A 20,749-nucleotide genomic window follows, 5' to 3' on the forward strand; every position below is an offset into this window, starting at 1 on the left:
CCCAAACCTGGAATCACTAGCCTCTTCTTCTGAACCCTCCCTTGACTGGGAATGCTTTGATAGAATTTCCAAGCTCGGAAGAAAATTCCATTCCTCCTTTGCTTTTTAGCATATGCCAATATGATGTCCTGCGGATGTGTTTGAATGCAAGTTCCACAACCCCTCTCTCCTCATCCCCCAAAAAATGACGGTCAGGGATTATGGGAGATGAAACCCGAGGGGGAAAGAAAGGTTGTGAAGGCTGGAAGAGTATCGAAACCTAAGGCTTCGAAGTTCTCCTGGCCTTCGTTTCCCAGGTTGGAAATCTGTCAAAAAAACCCCCACAAGAGCTCATCTTCGGAACAGTAAAACAAAAGAAAGAATTGCTGTCGATACAATAGCTTTTCAGAAAAAGAGAAGGTGCACTTGAGACTAGGAAATGTTTGAATTAGTCCTTTGATCGTTTGTGTCTCGAACGGCGTCCCCTTCCCGCTCTTCCTTCCTTCCTTCCTTCCTTCCTTCCTTCCTTCCTATTATTATTATTATTATTATTATTATTATTTTTTAAGTGGGAGCGATGAAGACTCCCCTCCCCTCCTCTTGAGAGCCGGCTGAGCTTTATTTGTGAGCGAAGCGCCCTCTGGCGGCGGCACTTGTATCTTGCTTGCCTTTCACACGCGGGATGGGAAAGAAAAAGTTTGGAAAAGTTTTTGGAAGTCGCGTAAAGTGATGAGAGTGTGGTGGTTCGCCTCCCCGCCTCCTGGCTTTTCCTAGCTGTGTGAGCGTGCGTGTGTGAAACCGACATGATGACATCCACAGTAGTGCCCGCCTTCCCGTGCCTGTTCAAATAGCATTCCCCTACATCTATCGCCATCGAAAAACTCGGATCCCCGCTACCTCCGCCGCCCCCCCCCCCTTTCTCAGGGAGAGAGAGAGAGAGAAAGAGAAAGAGAGAGAGAGAGAGAGAGAAATCACTTTCTTTTCCCACCTCTTTCCTTCTAAACGCCAAGGGGAAAATAGAAGACGGGGCAAACCCTCAGTAACTCTCGGTCAGCATAAAATGATTCTCCTCTGAAGAGTTGCATTCGTCCCCCAGCTCCCCCCCAGCTCCCGAGCATGGCGGAGGCTCGGGATCAGTGCCGCCGAGGGTCCGCGAACCATCCTTGCGGGACCATTTAACACGGCCCCTTCCCCTCCCCTCCTCCTCCTCCTCCCCCCCCCTCGCCGTCCCGCCAACCAGGGCAGCGGATGCGAACTCTCGCTTTTTTTTTTTTTTTTTTTTTGCACTTGTCAGATGCGGACGGGACATTGGCCGGCTGGGATCGAGACACCCGAGGCGATCCGACCGGCGAAGAGTTACTCTTAAAGCAAGCCGGCAAAGGCGGGTCCCTGGGGAAGAAGAGGATGCAGCCCCACCTGGCGCTGATATGCGTTGCTGTGCTCGGGGGGGCCCTGCCGGCGTCGGCTCGACCCGAGCCCAGGAGGCGGCAGCAAATGGACCCAAGGCGATGTGAGCTGCCCCGATCGGTGAGCTGGACGAGGGAGGGACGGAGTGGAGAGAGGAGAGATGCACGCGGTGGAGGAGGTGTGGGTGACGGGGATTCCAAATAAGCAGAACCTGGGCAGCGCCACGTGCGGAAATCTTTTGGGATCTCCTGGGATGATCCCCGAAGAGCACCCCATCAGCCAGGCGCTTCCTTCCCAAGAGCCCCGCAGGATCCCGAAAGCTTGGCCTTTCCCGAAAGTTGGGCCCTTAAGATCTTAAGGGAGGTGATCCTGGCGGCTATGGCATCTCCAACATGCCATCTCAGGTGGCCTGGCTGGGCTCTCTGGGGAGCTGCCTTTGGCAGGAGAACAAGGACTGGAAAGAGTGGACGTAAATGGTCAACTTGATAAGAAGACAAGACTTCAGCTTCTGCCCCTCAGGCAGCGTCCAGCACATAGGACTGCTTGACCGGTAAACGGTAGCAATCCTGTAGTCAAGTCGTAGACTTTTACTACCAGATAGGCTAACCGCCTCTGCTTGCCAACACTGGAGCCCTTCCCATCTTTTTTCAGGCATCTTCTGAAAAAAGTTTAGGCCATAGCCAGATAGTTAACAATATGGGTATCATTATACCTCTATATGTGCTGCTACTCTTATTCAGCAGAAGCAAAGCTAATAACTCTTAGGGTCCTTTGATTAACTTTTCTATACTCCATAATTTGTTTTTATTTAAACAGGGTTTTCACGGGCGATGTATAGTTTAGTAAAATAAAGGTAGCATAATGTACAGCATAATGCCACCTATTCACATTTCTGAAACTGCAGCTCGTTTAAATAAATTATAGTGCCAAACTAGGACCGGTCTTCACCCTGCCATGTCCCTTATTAAAAGATTTGGGCCACCTGTACTGTAGTCTCTCAGCCTAAGCTACCTCCGAGTTGTATTTAGGCTAGGCTGTAGCTAGGAGATAAGTAGATTTGGGGCATCTCAGTGCAAAAGCTCATGTGAATGGATGGTCTTGACCTTTAGAAGCACTGTGATTATTACCTGTATCATCTGCTGCTTCAGGTTATATGAAAGCCAGTGGAACTACACACTTGCTTCCAATTTAGGATCAAAAGACTTGCTTCTGACAGGAGTAGAGGCGGCATAAAATTAGTATGTATTACTGACAAATTATGGCTCTCTGAGACAAATGGTTAAGGATTTGCAGAATTTCTCTGCATAGTGAGCCCATGCAGACTGGATAAAAGAATTGTTACAAGGTGTCTCTTAAGTATATATTTCTGGCCTGATCAAATGCAAGGATAAATGACCCAAATAGATGATCTTAAGGATGATGCCTGCTTAGATAAAGAAAGAAGATAAACCTGTTCCACTGAGTGCAGCTGTGTGTGTGTATATATATATGTTTTCTGAGGTTTTCGTGGGTGTTTGTATGTAGGTCTTTGGTTATTCAGGTTTTCTCCCGCGTAAAATTGGAAGTGTCTTGGCGACACTTGGTGTGTGTGTGTGTGTGTGTATTTAATGTATATGTTCTGTCCAAAAATATAAATATATAACAATGAACAAATTCTTGCTTGTATTAATGTATTTCTTCCATACAAGAAGGCTGTTTAAAGTTCAGTAACCTATAAAGGAGAATATTTGTAGCACAGGGTTGAAATGAGGAGTCCTCGGTGCTCTCTGAGCTTGGTTGTTTTCTTGCAGACATTTCATTACCCAAACTAGTAACATCATCAGTGCAAGCTCAGAGAACATCAAGAACAGTAACCTATTCTGTTGTTATAGCTCTCTTCAACTCAAAGGACAGTCACTTAGATGTTAAGGCATAATACACTGCTCAAAAAAAATAAAGGGAAGAGAAGCAGAAGACATCCGAGATCTGAATGAATGAAATAGCCTTATTAAATACTTTGTTCGTTACATACAGTAGTTTTGTGTTCCCTTTAGTTGTTTGAGCAGTGTATAAACTACTGTATGTAAAGAACAAAGTATTTAATAAGGCTATTTCATTCATTCAGATCTCGGATGTCTTCTGCTTGTGTTCCCTTTATTTTTTTGAGCAGTATATATTTGTTAAGTGACTTAAATCTGTATCTTTCTCTGCAACATATATGTTTTGCATTTGCTAAAATCTTTATTGAATTCAGTAGAATTGTTCTAGCATATGTAATATCAATAGATATTGCTTCATTATCTCTTAGGTTAGTATCAGAGAGATAATTATGTGAAACAATAGTCTTCAAACAATTCCAAAATAGGTGATAATCACAGTATACACCTGCATTTCCTCTCTGCGTCATTTACTTCTTCTTCTTCTTTTTTTTTTCTTCATATTTGCTGGCCTTAAATATCTTGGTCACAGCACAGTCTCTGATGCTGATTAGTTTCCTTTCTGATTTCTTTTGCTTTAGCAAAGAGACCTAAACTCTTTCCTCTGGACAATCCGGAGAGATCCTCCTGCCTACTTGTTTGGCACCATCCATGTGCCTTATACACGGGTGTGGGATTTTGTTCCTGAGAACTCCAAAGCTGCTTTTCAAGCCAGCTCCAGCGTGTATTTTGAATTGGATCTCACAAACCCTTCCACTATCTCAGGCCTGGCCAACTGTCAGTTGCTTCCTCGTGGAGAGAATTTACAGGATGTGCTTCCCCGGGATCTTTACCATCGCCTCAAACGCCATCTTGAGTATGTCAGGTTGATGCTGCCTCACTGGATGACTCCGGATCAAAGGGGCAAAGGCCTTTACGCTGATTACCTTTTCAATGCCATTGCTGGAAATTGGGAACGCAAGAGGCCCGTCTGGGTAATGCTGATGGTCAATTCCTTGACTGAGACGGACGTCCGTTCACGAGGAGTGCCAGTGTTGGACCTCCACCTGGCTCAAGAGGCTGAAAGGATGAAGAAAGGCACAGGAGCTGTGGAGAGAGTAGAAGAGCAATGCCACCCTCTGAATGGGCTGAACTTCTCCCAGGTAAGGGGGATCTAAAATCTTTTAATTTTCCAAAGAGTGTCTTCCCTTTAAAATGAGCTGGCATTAGTTTGGGGCAGGCAGAAACTGTCGAATGGATTAATGCCAGAGGCTAATGCATCCTAGGTTTATATTCTTCAATGAACTTTCATGAAATTCTTCTATGAAATGTAGATTTATGGGAGTGCAGATAATTGGTTTTCCTCTTTAGATAATGTGATAACTGCCATAAAGTTACAACATGGAATCCTAGTGCCAGAATAGGAAGTGAACACTGAATACCTGCACAATGTAGGAATCAGATTTAAAGTCTCCTTGGCAGACACATCTTTTCTAAACAAGAAGTGTTTTTAGGATGGAACTGCAGTCTGATTTCTTCCATTATTTGCATGTATGGTTAAATATGAAAAGTGATTTTTGAAGATAACCTTGAGGAGCATCTGGAAGTTGGGTATGGTGGGAAAAACATCAATGCCGTAATGATGCCTTGGTTTTGAAAAGAATATCAGATGTGTAATATATCACACATACACACTTAAATAAAGTAGATAGGCAGCTAGCTCTTTCTAGGTGTGTCTTTCAACGAGCATTGATACTGCTGTCTTGGAGGCCAGGATTATTGTGTCAGATGCTGTACATGCAACAGTGAGAAGCTACAGAAAATTGTCTGAAATTATGTCACTACGTATGTTAATGACATGTGGGGGGGGGAAATGCAGCCATTTGGCCACGGTCACCCACGCCCTTGTTACTTCTTGGTTGGATTACTGCAATGCCCTCTACATGGGGCTGCCCTTGGGATGCATCCGGAGGCTCCAGCTCGTCCAGAATACAGCCGCGTGGGTAGTTACAGGAGTTCCTCGTTATTCCCGTGCAATACCTCTCCTGCACGAGCTGCACTGGCTGCTGGTTGCTCTCCGGGTCCGTTTCAAGGTGCTGATGCTTACCTATAAAGCCCTACATGGCTTAGGCCCAGGGTACTTGCAGGACCATCTTCTGCCTTCCTCCCACCGTCCCATGCGCTCCCACAGAGCAGGCCTCCTTAGGGTGCCGTCGGCCAAACAATGTCGACTGGCGGCCCCCGGGAGAGAGCATTCTCTGTCGGAGTGCCAACCCTCTGGAATGATTTGCCCACCGAGCTCAGGATAGCCCCGGACCTCCTCTCCTTTCGTCGCGAACTGAAGACGTGGCTCTTCCGTCAAATAACTTGATCTGCTAGGGGTTGCACAAACTGTAATAATTTTAAATACGGTTTTTAAGGGTTTTTTAACTTATTTTGTTATTTTGTGATTTGTATTATTGATTGTTGTTGTAAGCCGCCCTGAGTCCTTGGGGAGAATGGCGGCATATAAATTGCAAAAATAAATAAATAAATAAATAATAAATAAATAAATAAATAAATAAATAAATAAATAAATAAATAAATAATAAATCTGCTCCATGCCAAGATGGAAAGCTCCTCAGCACCCCATACATTCTGTGGAAAGACAGATGCTTCATATTTTATCAAAATTATTTGGATCCAGAAGTGGGTTGCTTCCCACTGTTGCATGTAAAGTATCTGAGCCTTTCTTTCATTGCTGCTGGACCCATATGGTCTCACAGTTACCCCAGTATAGGGATGAAATCCAGCAGGTTCTGACAGGTTCCGGAGAACCGGTAGCGGAAATTTTGAGTAGTTCGGAGAACCAGCAAATACCACCTCTGGCTGGCCCCAGAGTAGAGTGGGAATGGAGATTTTGCAATATCCTTTCCCCAGGAGCGGGGAGGGAATGGAGATTTTGCAGTATCCTTCCCCTGTCATGCCCACCAAGCCACGCCCACCAAGCCACACCCACAGAACCGGTAGTAAAAAAATGTGGATTTCACCACTGCCCCAGTACTTGTTTTAAAGTACTGTATGGAATGTATGGAATAAGAGCGTATGGAATCCAGTGCAATTCTATACACATCTATTAAGCAATAAGCTCAGTTGAATTTAGAAGGGCTTCCTTCAACGGACATACAGACAGGATTGGATCTTCAGTACAGAATATTTGCTGTTTTTATAGTTATATAAAATGCTGGAGTGCTCCTGAAAGAATGCAGTTTCTAATTGTATTTGGAAAGGCCTTAAATCCTCTACCTGAAGAATGCTGATAATGGCCTTGTTTTCTATTTCTAAATGTAGATGTTATCTGTATGTTATATAAGTGTACTACAGTATACATGGGTCAAAAGAAATGCATTATTTAGGGCATTCATAAGGGTTGTGTTCCCTTATACCCAATCTATATTCATTTTGTGTGTGTGTGATAATATTGTTTATAGTAAATGCTACGATGTTAACTCATTCTTGTGTTGCACTTATGTGTGTTTATGGCATTAAAATATGGATTGTAAAATTACAGCTGCTCTTCGTTTAACAGCAAAACCATCAGCATCAGACACCCATTGTGCTCACAATCTAGATTTACAGTATCTCTTGATTTAGGTAATGGGCTTCATATGCTTCTCTGAAGAATACGTTGCCTGTGAGATTTTGGATGGAGCACTGTTTTCCATTAAGCCACTCTCCCAAAGGTCACCTGTAAGAATATGTAATTAGTTGATCATCCAGCCAAAAAAATAGATGGCAGAATTGAAATAAAATGGGAAAAACATTCAAACAGATTCATTTTGTGATGATTTATTCGTCCAAATAGTTTCAATTTTAATACAGGTCACAGAAAAAAGTAGGTGTGAAAACAATCAGGTCTTTTCTTACAAAATGTTATAATTACCAAACACCTGTTAAAGGAGAGGTATGGAATCTGTGCCCTTTGGATGTTGCTTGATTAGAGTAGGTTATCTACAGTGTGTTGATAATAAGGAGGAATGAGACTTATTTGATTCCAACCTTTCTTATCCATTGACCATATTGTTGATGTCCATAGAAGCTGAAAGCATGAAAGACCACAAATTTTCAACCTTGGATTAAAAGACTTGATAGGAATCCCCTTTTCAGGTGATTCAGGATTTAACTCCAAGCACAACTTTTTTTATCAATTGGTTATAACAATGCATTGAGAGAATATTGCTAGATTTTTGTCTTCTCTCTTATGAATTGTTGGCCAACTAATTATGTAGATTTTTGCCAGTTAATCCCAAAGATCCTCCTCTAAGCAAATGCATTTTTACATCTGGAATTCAAAATCATTTCCCCCCTATTCTGAAATTACAAGAAAATAGCGCCATGCAAAGGTTTAAAATAGGCTTTGCTATTTCAGTAACGGTTTTACTTTATTAATATTGGCACTGTAGAATAAATATTTTCAGGATTTGAAGGGTGTCAATGGAAATACAAATCTGTGTTCATCAATTGGATCATTAGTATGCAGTATCTATGGCAAAACATTAGATCCATTTAAAAAAAAAGAACTTTTTAAAAATGACTGGAAGAAACCCAACCAATCAGTAGCAACTAATGAATCAATATTCTTCAACCTACTTGTTGCAAAGTGAACAAAATATCTGTGACAGTTTCATTGAAGAATTAACGTTCAGATTCCTATTTTAAATGCAGACTGAGTACTTGCAATCAAGTTCACAATAATTAGCAGAGACACACTGTGCTGCTTATGATGCTGGAGTCTCTATCAGGTCAAATAGTACTTAAATCTTTTAGAAGTCCTTCATAAAAATGTACAGTGGGAAGTTTTTCAAATCTGAACTACATAACACATTTTTGTGGCTGAAAGCATGAACTCTCTTTTTAATCTCTCAGGATGAGAACTAATACTGGTTTATATTTCTTCTCCCCGAGAGTCTGATTTTAACTCTGCACATCATTATTCTGTTACTTTTCTTAGTAGATTTTTCTGCATAATAAAGGGAAAAAAGATTAAATACTCCAAAGAGGGCTTTGGTTTTATAAATCCATTACTTCCAGACTCATTGATTTGGGATAGTTGAACAATTACTGTCATTCACAAGCCGATGTCTCTCAGATTTAAAGATACCTTGGTAGTTTTTACTTTGGCTGACGAATCAGGTGATCCTAAGGTGGATGCTATGTTTATATTTTTATGCAAGTCCTTTATGGAATAAAATTGACAAGGTAGCAGAATTAATGTGTATATGGGCATCTGAAAGATACATTAAAAAACCACAGACAGTCTTGCTGACAGCAATAGAAGAAAAGAAATAAAAGGTAGCTAAAATGAGAAGTCTCTTCTATCATTTTCATACTGCATTCTAAAAGCCGGTTGGCTGGCCTTTACAGCTGGCAAATTGTTTAAAAGGAGCAATTTGTAATGTTATCATTTGGTCTAGCAATTCTGCTGTTGGTTTTACTGTTATGGCCTTAATTGAAAGGAGTGGATTATGATGAACAAGATTTCCTCTCTAAATCCTGAATCTCGGGCCTTTTTCTAAGAAACATATAATTAGTGGTATTAATGGTAGAAATTAGAAATTGACCAGAATTTGTTTTCCAGTGGTATGTCTGGGTTGATGGGAACGACATCTGTGATCATTTACAACATTGAATCTGTTCTGAGCATCAGTAGGGCTCTTTTTAACCTGCTTTAAGCATTACTTTAATTGCAATATGTGTAACTTACAAAATTTGGAAACAAGGTCCCAGAAGACATGCTGAAGTGAAATGTTCTTAGGCATCTGCTTTCAAGAATTTCTAAGAGAGAGCAAGTGGTTTGCTCTTTTTCCTAAAAGCTTAGCTTTTTTTTACCCCTTTCCCATCTTTATATTACACTACTAAAATACTAAATGGGATACTACAAAATATCAGTCTATTCAGTGATGAATTCTTATGCCTTCTGGAACAATCTGAAGATGTTTCAAAGGAAGCAAGCTCAATTTTTCAGAACCTTCATTAGCATTTGAAGAGGGTATGTAAACTTTTGATTCAGAGATTATGGTAAAAATTTAACAAGCCATAGTGGCCTAATTCACTTATGCTAAGACATAAACCATGATTTACAAGCTTAATGGATGAATTCTTGTGTTAAGCCAAAACCAAATATACCATGCACCAGTTTAAGACAACATATTCTGAACAGAAAATTGCATTTTCAAAAGAAATTCCTTTGCATCATTAAGTTCTTCCTTAATCTGATGTCTTAGTGTACTGATCTGAACCCAGAGGGACTTAGTTGTAAACATTCCTTGGTTTGCTTGCATAAAAGACCTAATTGAATTGTATCCTTTGTGCAGCAAACAGAAAACAACAACAACAATGCAGTATCTCAAGAATCTCTTCTCTAGTTTTCACTTCAGTTTATATGGAAGAAAATCTTTCCCCAGCCAAAAACACACCAGCATTTCAGCAGCAAAACCACTCAGTTTTGCTGCCAAGAATATAATATCGACATAGACTACTCAGCTCAAGGGAGAATTTTAATAGGATCCTATTCAAGTCCCATTGGAATTAAGGGGATTTATTACAAAATAAGCTTGCATTGGTTTATGCTTCCTGACTGGGCCCAGATTTCAGCAATCTTTCGGTGTTTATGAGTCTGCGGTGTATGTGTGTGTATGCAACAGTGAAAAATGTATGTGTGGTAGAATGGTTTGTACTTGAATACGCATATGGATATCAACTTTACTTTCCAATTAAATTTGCTTTGTTTTATTAGCGATTAATATACATTTATTTATTTATTTTGCTTTGGCTCTGGCTTCTGTTTAGAGTGTGGCCTTTGTTTGATATTTCATATGTGCAACAAATATATATCACATACTCATATTTGCTAGGAGAAAATAATTCTCAGGATTGTTTGCAATGGAAGTTGGGAACTCTAGCTAAGAATCTAGAGAGGCTGATGGTGTAGAGGATTTTTGTCTGTTTAGACGCTAACAAGCAAACAATTCAGAAGATGATGATGAAAAAACTCTTTAATAGTGAGAAAACAATGTTCATGTAGAAAACTGTTCATGTAGTCATAAAGAGTCAAACATGATTGAGGCTATTTTATTTTTATGGTGGAACAAATCAACTCAACCAGCACCTTGAATTGCACCCAGAAGTTATTTGGAATCTGGTGCAACCCATGGAGTAGTGGTATTACATGGCCAAAACAAGTTGTGCCCATAACTATCTCCCCCACTGCTGCTAGACCAACTGAAGCTTCTGCGTGGTCTTCAGGGGACAGACCAACGTACAACATGTTGCAATGGTTCAATTGTAAGGTGACTATGGATGGAGGAAATTTCAGTTTAAGTCTTTGCAGTTTCAAAATAACCTTGAATCAGTGGTGGGTTTCTAATGGTTCACCCCAGTTCGGGCGAACTGGTAGTGGCGGTGGCGGGAGACTCCGCCTACCCACCCCAACATCATCACAGATTCTTTGAGCATGCGCAGAAGGTTCTGTGCATGTGCAGAAGTGCTGTGTGCGAGCAAAGCAAGCGCATGTGCAGGCTCACAGTTCTGAACCGGTAGCAAAGGTAAGTGGAACCCACTACTGCCTTGAATGTATGGGTTTGCTTCGGAACATGGAACATTGAAGTCCATTGGAGTTGGGCAGCTAAATAGATAAATAAATAAAAACAAGATATCAGAGCAAATTTACATAGATTGCTTTTTATTTAGCATCAGATAATGACCAATAAGAGTGAATGCCGATATAGTGGGTTGATTTAATTTTAAGACAGACATTTATATAGCCCAGGCATTGGCAGGGATGAACAAAGATTTATATAAAATTTGCAGAAACAAATGTAAATACACGGATACTAATTTAAAATATATGGTAATTATGTGAATGAAAAATGACATCTGTCTTCCATTAGTATGAAAGTGTGACTAGGCGTTCTATGTACATGCTCAATACTATTTGTGTTTCCACTGTTGATGTCAACACTTTCAATGACTCTTTTCCTTTAAATGGGACGTGACTGTTCAGCTTCTCAAATAGAGGACTGCTCTTTGTAAGCCAGGCTCAGTGTAATACTTTTAAGTCCATTTTCAGAGTGATCACAAAATGTCCATGCAAACATGATACAGGTGACTTGCAGGCATAATACGTTATTGTATGGATTGTTTTCCTCCTTTTATTATTTTCCCTATTACTAAGCAGCTCTGAATACATGCAGGGTGTAAAGGATTGCTCATTGTGGGTACTGGAAGGGCAGGGCTTTCTCTCTATTTCTCCTGCTGGTGGATTTTGTTGGGGAGAGTGGGGAGGAAGGAAGGGAAAGGATTGGAAAAGAGTATGAAAGCAATAATTAATATTTCCCTCCCCCAACATTCCTGAGATCTGTGTTATATTTTCAAGGAGTAAAACAAAAAGATCTGGCAACATACATATAACCTACTATAAAGGTAAAGGTTCCCCTCGCACATATGTGCTAGTCGTTCCCGACTCTAGGGGCCGGTGCTCATCTCTGTTTCAAAGCCGAAGAGCCAGCGCTATCCGAAGACACCTCCGTTGTCATGTGGCCAGTATGACTAAATGCCAAAGGCGCACGGAACACTGTTACCTTCCCACCAAAGGAAGGAATAGGAAGTTCCTATTTTTTCTACTTGCATTTTTTACGTGCTTTCGAACTGCTAGGTTGGCAGAAGCTGGGACGGGAGCTCATCCCGTTATGCAGCACTAGAGATTCGAACCGCTGAACTGCTAACCTTTCGATCGACAAGCTCAGCGTCTTAGTCACTGAGCCACTGCGTCCCTACAATAACCTACTATATGGGAGCATATCCTTTTCAATGCAAAACTTAATTATCTCCTGTGGGCATCCTTGTTCATATTCAGATAGAAGCCCAGTTAGTATTTACCCTTGCCCTTTTTTTCATAGCTTATAATTGTTTCCCAATTTGTTAAATGTGTGAAAGGTAGGGGAAGATCTACTGTATTTAAAACATAGGATTAACGCCTGGAATTACATAGTCTGAGCATGTCTAGTTTCACAATGTAATTTTTCATTCGTTCTGTCACTTCTGACTACAGTATTTGTGACCTGTGGAATATCATTTCACCGTTTTGTCTCTCAATAATTGCTTCTTTGATTTCATATAAGTTCCAGGTTGTATCTTCAAAGATAGTACTTAGTCAACTTGTTTGCTGTGAATCTCTTTCAATTGCCTTTAGTTTTTCCAAGGAGCAGGAATCTCCCCTAGTTATCCTCATTTTTGTATTTTGCACCAAAGGTATCTAAGCTTTAGCTTCATTGTTAGTGCTTCTTATGAGCGGTATGACTTTACTTCAATTAACATTGGATGGTGTGTATTTCTTGTGGTATTATCAACCATTTTCTCCAACATCATATTCAAAGCATTAATTTTTCTTTAATCATTCTGATGGTCCAGCTTCTTCAGCCTTCTGTTATAATTGGGAAACCACAGCCTTGACACGATTATGGGATGTTAAGGAAGTTTGGGAATATACACAGGTAACAATAATAACCCCAGAAGTGTCACTTGCTTCTAATTAGGTGCATAAATGTCCCATGCCTAGTTGCCTCCTTATGTAAAATGTTGTTTTAAAAACAATAAGAAGAAAAGAAAATGTTATGCAGCAATAGTCTCAGTGGTTTTTATATATTTATCGAATATGTACCGTCACCCATCCCACACCCACAAGTGTGATCTATCCTATTAGTCACTTGTGTCTGTAATTTTCTTCTCTAACTACATCTATTTCTGGTTTGATGTCTTGCATCAACTTTTTAGCTGGGATGCCAGAATATTTCTTGATGCTTCTGAATAATGATCACTCACAACTTCTGTCTTTCTCTTGCTTCATTTTTGTATGATAGCCTTAACTTTGGGGAACCATGGATCCCTCCACCAGCTTAAATATGTCACGCTAATCTATGGCTCAGAGAACCCAGGAGCTTTGTTTAACCTTTGAAATATGCATTCCGTTCTTTGCCTTTAACTTATTTTATTCCTGTCTGATTTTCGTTTTGCTGCTTTCTTTCATCTCCTATCACTGGCTCTTTGTAGGTATCCTTAATCCTCTTGCAGTTGGAGTCTAAGCCTTTTACCCTGTTGCTGCATTTTTCAAAATGATCAAAATTGCCTTGTGGAGAGTTTGACATTAGCATCTTGATTTTTAAATCTGCCCATTGAATCTCTCTCCATGGGAAACATGTTTCTTTCCCCTTTGGTGAGAAAGAACTCTGGTGGACTGAATGAGGCAAAACAAAGGACACTACCTAGTCTTTTTCTATTATTATGTTTAAGTCATGAATATGATTATCTAGGTTGTATTATGCCATCCACAGCAAAGTGCAGGTGATTAGATCAAATCCAGAGGTAAAAGGACTCTGTCTAAGCCCTGCCAGAATTCACACTTAAACCCTGTCTCCTTCCTCCTTTCTTAATTCTTAGATAGACAAATAAACATTGTTGTCTTGCTTTTCTGCTTCTTTCCCTGGCATTAAGTGGCAAGAGTGACTTTGTTAACTGTGTCAGTCTTCATTGCTCAGCTCCTGCTGTTCTATCAGATCCAGAGACACGGCAGCTCTGATTACTCCATTGATAGAATTTCAGAGAGTTGCAAGTGCTATTTAATGAAAGGCTGATGGGTGGCCCTTTGTGCTGGGTCTCTGAGCAGCAGGAAACATTCATAGACACACATAGACCATATTTTGATCTGCCCTTTGGCTTCCTTTCTTTTCTTTCCCTCTCCTTATCCCTTTCAAAAAAGTTTAACAAAAGATCTTACCCAGCAAAAGGTTTCTGTTGAGCAGAGCTAAGAGCGGGACCACGGATTTCACGGAACATATTTGCAAGTGTGCCTAATGAAGGCTAGGAAACGGTAGTCTCTCTGCAAAAGGGTGCGTGAGCCCTTAGATCTGCTCAATTCTAGTGCTCTGCATGTCATGCAAAAGATGTGTATAGGAAAACCACATAGAATAGAATAGAATTCTTTATTGGCCAAATGTGATTGGACACACAAGGAATTTGTCTTCGGTGCATAAGGTTTCAGTGTACATAAAGCTGTAAGTGATAAATTATGATTATAGTCATCATAAAAATACATTCATCATAAATCATACGTGACTTAGTGATAGTCATAGGATACTAAATAAGCAATCAATATAAATCATACTAGGAAACTAAATAAAACAATATAAATCGCAAAGATACAAGCAACATTATAATCATAAATAGAAAAGGGGATAGGTAATAGGAAAGTTAAGAAGAACAATAGTAATACAGCCTTATTAAATAGTTTGACAGTGTTGTGGGAATTAGTTGTTTAGCAGAGTGATGGCATTTGGGGAAAAACCTGTCCTTGTGTCTAGTTGTTCTGGTGTGCAGTGCTCTATAGCGTTGTTTTGAGGGTAGAAGTTTTTACATGCCTATGTAAAGAACAAGTAGAACTAGCCCAAGATACATTTTGCCACATCAGAAATAGGAGACCTTCATTCCTTTTCTATAGGTAGTCCTCGACTTACAACAGTTCGTTTAGCGACCGTTCAAAGTTACAACAGCACCAAAATAAGGTGACTCATGACCAGTTTTCACTCTCACACCTGTTGTAGCATCCCTATGGTCATGTGATCAAAATTCAGACGGTTGGCAATTGACTCATCTTTATGACGGTTGCAGTGTCCTGGAGTCACGTGATCCCCTTTTGTGACAAGCAAAGTCAACGGAGCGGCCAGATTTACATAACAACAGTTTGACTAATTTAAGAACTACAAGGATTCACTGAACAACTGTGGCAAGACAGATTGTAAAATGGGGCAAACGCACTTAACTAATGTTTCACTTAGCAACAGAAGTGTTGGGCTCAATTGTGATTGTAAATTGAGGACTACCTGTACTTATAAAAAAATCTACCTGAGCTTGTAGTTACATGGGCAGCCCTCTTATTGTGCAGGGTGAGGCAACCTCATGAGATAGCAGATGTGGGAACATGGCAGACGTGTGGTGGAAAAAAACTTTTTTAGTACTTTGGGAGTAAAGGTCATTTGCCGGACAAGATGGATTTTATATGGGGAATGGATGGAGGACATCATTTTGCCTTTTGCTGAAACATCTTATGTCAGTCTTGAACAACTGAATCTTATTTCAGTATTAATTACAAGAATTACATCTTTTGTTGCAATTGAGGAAGACAGAAAAGGAGCAAAGGGCAAATCTAATATGAGCTAGAAGGGACCTTGGAGGTCTTGTAGTCCAAGCAGGTAAGTGACTATCTAGACTCTTCTTAAAAATATCCAGTGATGGGGTGCCCATGATTTCTGAAGGCAAGCTGTTCTAGTGGTTAATTGTCCTCCATGTTAGGAAGTTTCTCCTTAATTCCAGGTTGCTTCTCTCTTTGATTAGTTTCAACCATTGTTTCTTGTCCTGCCCTTTGGTGCTTTGGAGAATAATTTGACCCCCTCTTCTTTGTGGTGGCCCCTCAAATTCTGGAATACTGCTATCGTGTCACCCTTAATTCTTCTTTTCTTTAGACTAGCCAAACTCAAATCCTGCAGCCGTTCTTCATTTGTTTTAGTCTTTAGGCCTTTGAATCATCTTGGTTGTTCTTCTTTGAACTTTTTCCAAAGTCTCAACATCTTTTTGTAGTATGGTGACCAAAATTGGTTGCAGTATTCCAGGTGTGGTCTTACTGGGTTTGATAAAGTAGCACTAATACTTCATGTGAGCTTGATTCTATGCTTCTGGGTTTTATACAACCCAGGATTGTATTAGCTTTTTGGGCTGCTGCTGCAGACTGCTGGCTCATATTCAAGTGATGATCCACTAGGACTCCAAGATCTCTCTCACAATTACTATTCATATAATTCCTTTCTGCTGCTTTCTGTGACTTTGACTTACAATTGTAATTGAACCTAAAATGTTGATTGTAAATTGTAATGATCATAAAGTGGATGAGCACACCTGACTGCATCTGATTTCATGACTTTTTGTGGCGATCATTAAGAGAATGCCGCAGTTGTAAAGCAAGCACCATAGCTGTTAAGCGAACTCCATGGTCATTAATTTGCTATGGGGCATACTTTGCTGGAAACCTGAAGTAAACATCAGTTTCTACTAAACCTCATGTAACTGTAGGATGTTGGAAAGGGCCCTAAATGTGGGTGATTGCTGAACACTCAAATGCAGTCACATGTCTGGGGTGCAACAGACCTTGAAACTTCAAATTCATATAGAAAGTCCCCTTTTCAGGGTCTGTCGTAACTTTGAATGGCTGCCAAGTGACTGGTGGTAATACGAGGACTATCTATATTTCCCATCTGAAGCTATTGCTTCAGTCAGCCTAGTGGCAGGACTAGTCCAGAAAGCTGGCAATAAATTTACCAAAAGGAGGGATCTCTGAACACATCAAATATTTTAACCTAACCAATCACATCCCTTTGATTGAAAAACATCACTCGAAGCAAAATTCTTGTGCAGACATATCAACAGATCGTTTTTTGTGCCTTACTTTTCCTATCACGAATAGTGGACTTGAGTGAAAGCTGAATGGATCTAATTATAACAAAAAGGACTTCTAATAGTGAATCAAATCTTCTCTCTGTACGTTTATATGCTTATTTTATTTTTATTAAATTTATTTTGGTTGCCCACTCCAGAAGACTCTGGGCAGCTTTCAATCTTCATAAAATGTAGTATGGAAAAATGATTGTCTTTGCTATCATTGGTAAGGTCCGAATACCCACCAACAAAAATAATCTGAAATTATTATAGCAAGTTTATTGTATCAGCTGTGCTTAATTCAGCTTATTCCTATATGAAAAAATGATATTATCTCAGCTATATACTTAGTCTAAAAGTATATATGTGTACTTTCCTACATACTCCAGTTTGCTGGACCATTTATTTCAATGAACAAGAAGAGAGGAATAAAATCTCTGCTATTGGATGAAGTGGGAAGAAAGCAGATAGAACCTCGTGAATATTTCTGCCCTCTGAACTTGTTTTTGACATGGGAAATAGTTTAAGGAATTACTTAAATACATAATCAAATAAATATAGTGCATGTTACATATACAAGATGTGATGTACTTATCTTATTTAGCTCTTCATATCCTTGTTTCTCTGAGTGTGAATTACAAATTTCATCCTGGAACCTAACTGACATTATGAACTTTGGCAGAAATTCCCTACAGCCGATAATGTTTACTGGAAAATCATCTGCACCTTTTCTTTTTTTTCCCTCCAAAGAAACCACTCTTAGGCTATATATAATATAAATCTGGGCAGTGGTTGCTCTGCTTTGGTGTTTGTGTGCAGATTAGTGAACATTAGGACTATAGAAATGGCCTAATGCTTTTAACTCTAAAAGAACAATATCATTTTCATGTGCACAGATAAGTACAATATATACAATCCATTTTTCTATGACTATGTTTGGAATAATAAACATTCATCTATTAAGAAATTCAGGTTTTTAACATTTGGGTATGTTTTTCATTTGCGTACACTACATATTATAGTTCTTTGAAAGCTTGCTAGACCAATCATTTTTTTCTCAGCCCAGTATTCCATCTGAGGAATCTGTAGTCATTGCAATGATTTAGATAACATCTTCTTTGAACATAGAAAGTGCTAACTGAGGCTGATGAGAACATTTAATTAATTAACATAATCAAATGGATTATTTACAAAGGTGCAAATGGCATTTGTTTGGTGCAGCTTCATGCAATTCTAACCATGTATATCATCACTTGTGGAAAAAATACACTTTGCCATATGTTGAGAAGCTGGGTAAAACCAGCAGTCTATGACCTCTCAAAGAGTTCTATTACCAGAAGTCATTTTTTTTTTCCTGGAGAGGCATATTCAGTTATTTAGTTCCTGAAATCAACCCACCCAATCCTTTTTACAACCCTTAAGCCTAAACCTTTTTTTGGAAAACCTGCACTTCATTTCTGGGTGATTAGAGAGGTACACACTAAAAGCATGACTGCCTACATTTATTTTTTTAATATATTTATGTAGTTGTTCCACATTCATTTTCGAAACTTGTAGCAAATGGCGTTTTTGTTATTTTTGTGAGGCATAAGCAGTTGCAGTGCTAGCCCTTGGTTCAAGATGAAATATGACAATACATAGGGTGATACAGCCTTCATAACATGTGACATTAAGCAGCTTTAAACATAGGAAGGGGTAGGAGGCCAGGAGAGAAGAGGACTGGAGAAGAGAGAGAGGAAAAGAGAGGAGGAAAAAGAAAGGAGAGATTATTTTTTGAGAAACCTTAGTATTATGCACACTGTTGCTTGAACAGTCTCAACGGACACCGATAGTCCTTGGTTTGTTTTCTACAACGAAACACATTTTATCTGCCTTTGATGTTTTTCACAGACATTGGCCTTTATAGGTGGAAACATGAGAATAGAGAAGGAATATTTATTTTACATTAGGCGCATATAATGGTTTCACTATGCAAGGGATGCAAACTCAGCAAAGGGAATGAGGGAAGTGAGAATGAATAGAGAAACTGCAGCTTTTCACTTACTGGATGATTTTGTAGATCTGCTCTGCAGCCAAATACTGTTACTTTAATAAAATGAAGCAAAAAAGCAAATTGTATTCCACAAAGGAGGCATTTGCAGGATAGGTCAGCAAGACAGTTAAGATGAGAGAATTTGCTTTAAATATATCTAAATTAGCTTTTAGAAACTGAAAGTATTGATTAACTGAATACAGTGTTTTAAATGGACTTGGAATAAAAATCAAAAAGGTCAAATCGTAGAACTGCCTGTTGACAAGATTGAGACATTCGCGCATATTTAATCCTGAGAGCAACTATGCTTTATCTAATATTGTCTTTATTTTAGATAACAAAGTGGCTTTAAAGAAAAAGTATCAGATCGAATTCTATGGGACCTAGATAAAATTATTTAATTCATTTCCAAAGGTATGAAGGGAACCATATGTCTTCCTTCTTTAGAAGGAACCTGGAGTAAATGAAGAGTTCAAGACAGACAACTGTAATAGTCTGATATAGGACACCTTTCTGTTTTTTAGTTCTTGGAAGTTACACATCCTACTGTGACTCTCCATTTTTCTCTGGCTCCCTCCAGGCTTCAGGATAAGTAGGTATAATTGTGTGTATTCGCTTGTCAAAATGTGCCAGGATTCCATTTGGAAGCTTAGTCTCTACATAATTGCCTCTTGAGATTCTTAACTAGAAGAAAGAGCAATATTGTTGTTTCAGGTGGTAGCACGACTCTACTTCTTGTCTCCCTATCTGGCATCTCTTTCATTCTTCCTAATCTGGTTTATATCTTAGTCTTTGAATCTCTGAGTCTTTATCAAGGCAACAGCTTCCTAATTCTTCCTTATTTGTTGCTGCTTCTTGCATGTTTTCCTGAGTTGTTTTGTGTTTTATCTCTAGCTCTCCCTTCTTATTTAAAGAGAATTCTGGATGTCTGGTCTCAAGTTTTCGTAGGGATGGATGAAATTTGTTTATCTTGATTTTGTAATAGTCTGGGGTGGATTTTTTTTTTGTTTAGAATTGTTTAGAAAATCTTTTTCCCTACATTCCCAAAGGTTGGAATGATTCATCTTGCTTAACCATTGTCATCAACCCTCTTGGCTGTATACAGTATTTCCTGCTGAGATATTTGAGTATAATGCTTCCTACTTTTTCATCTCTCTGTAATGGGCCCACCACATTTGCATTCTCTGAGGAAGAAACCAAGCTCTGAATTCCAATGATTGTTGTATTTTCTTTCCTCTTCCTTTTCCCCTCTCTAAGTGAAAGTAAGTAGGCAACCGATCTAGCACAGGTTCACTAAGCAACATATTAAAGGATAGTTGGAACTCTTAGCTGCTGTCTTAAGAGTCTGAAGAACTGTTTTAAATATTGAATCCAGCATTGATATCCTCCGGTAGTTCCTTAAGTGTGATGTATGATTAATCAGGCCAAGGGGTTGAAGAATAATCCTCATCTAGTTTTTGTCTGAAAAAGTGATTGAAAGTGTCTCAAACAGCACCGAGTGTTCCTACCACTACTAACTGGTCTTTATTTTCACATCCTCTCTAGTTTCTCTTTCAGGCTCTGGTACTTCTCCAGCTTCTCAGGCTTCTTCTTCATGATGTTGCTGTTACTTGGCACAGCTATATACAGTATATATTATCACCACTGAACTGAGTTCATTTCAGTTAACTTTCCTTATCTTAATTGGATATAAATGATAGGCAAGAGTAACTATCATCTAAACATCGGTGATATTTTAATTCTCTAAATATATATTGAAAGGCATAGGGAGAAGTTCAAAACTTGAAATCTTAGATGTACTGGTGGCTGACGGTACAACAGAAATCCATAATTCCATCATTTGTCCAAAACAAGCCAGAGTCATTGTAACATTGTGATTTCTACAGACATTTCACATAAATGATCTAAATTTATAATC

The 20,749-nt window shown here is 39.4% G+C and overlaps 1 protein-coding gene across 1 annotated transcript in view; it reads left to right on the top strand.

Moving 5' to 3' along the window:
- The first annotated feature begins 1,383 nt into the window (after window positions 1-1,383).
- Window positions 1,384-20,749, top strand: part of TRABD2B (TraB domain containing 2B) — a 227,164-nt gene continuing 207,798 nt past the window's right edge. Inside the window, exons 1-2 of the mRNA XM_070939564.1 lie at window positions 1,384-1,506; window positions 3,884-4,444. Of these exons, the coding sequence (XP_070795665.1) occupies window positions 1,384-1,506; window positions 3,884-4,444 (684 nt within the window). The remainder of the gene's footprint in view (window positions 1,507-3,883; window positions 4,445-20,749) is intronic.

This window comes from Pituophis catenifer, unplaced genomic scaffold (genome assembly GCF_029215685.1).
Source record: "Pituophis catenifer annectens isolate HBS135680 unplaced genomic scaffold, rPitCat1.0.hap2 SCAF_3, whole genome shotgun sequence".
Taxonomy (NCBI): domain Eukaryota; kingdom Metazoa; phylum Chordata; class Lepidosauria; order Squamata; family Colubridae; genus Pituophis; species Pituophis catenifer.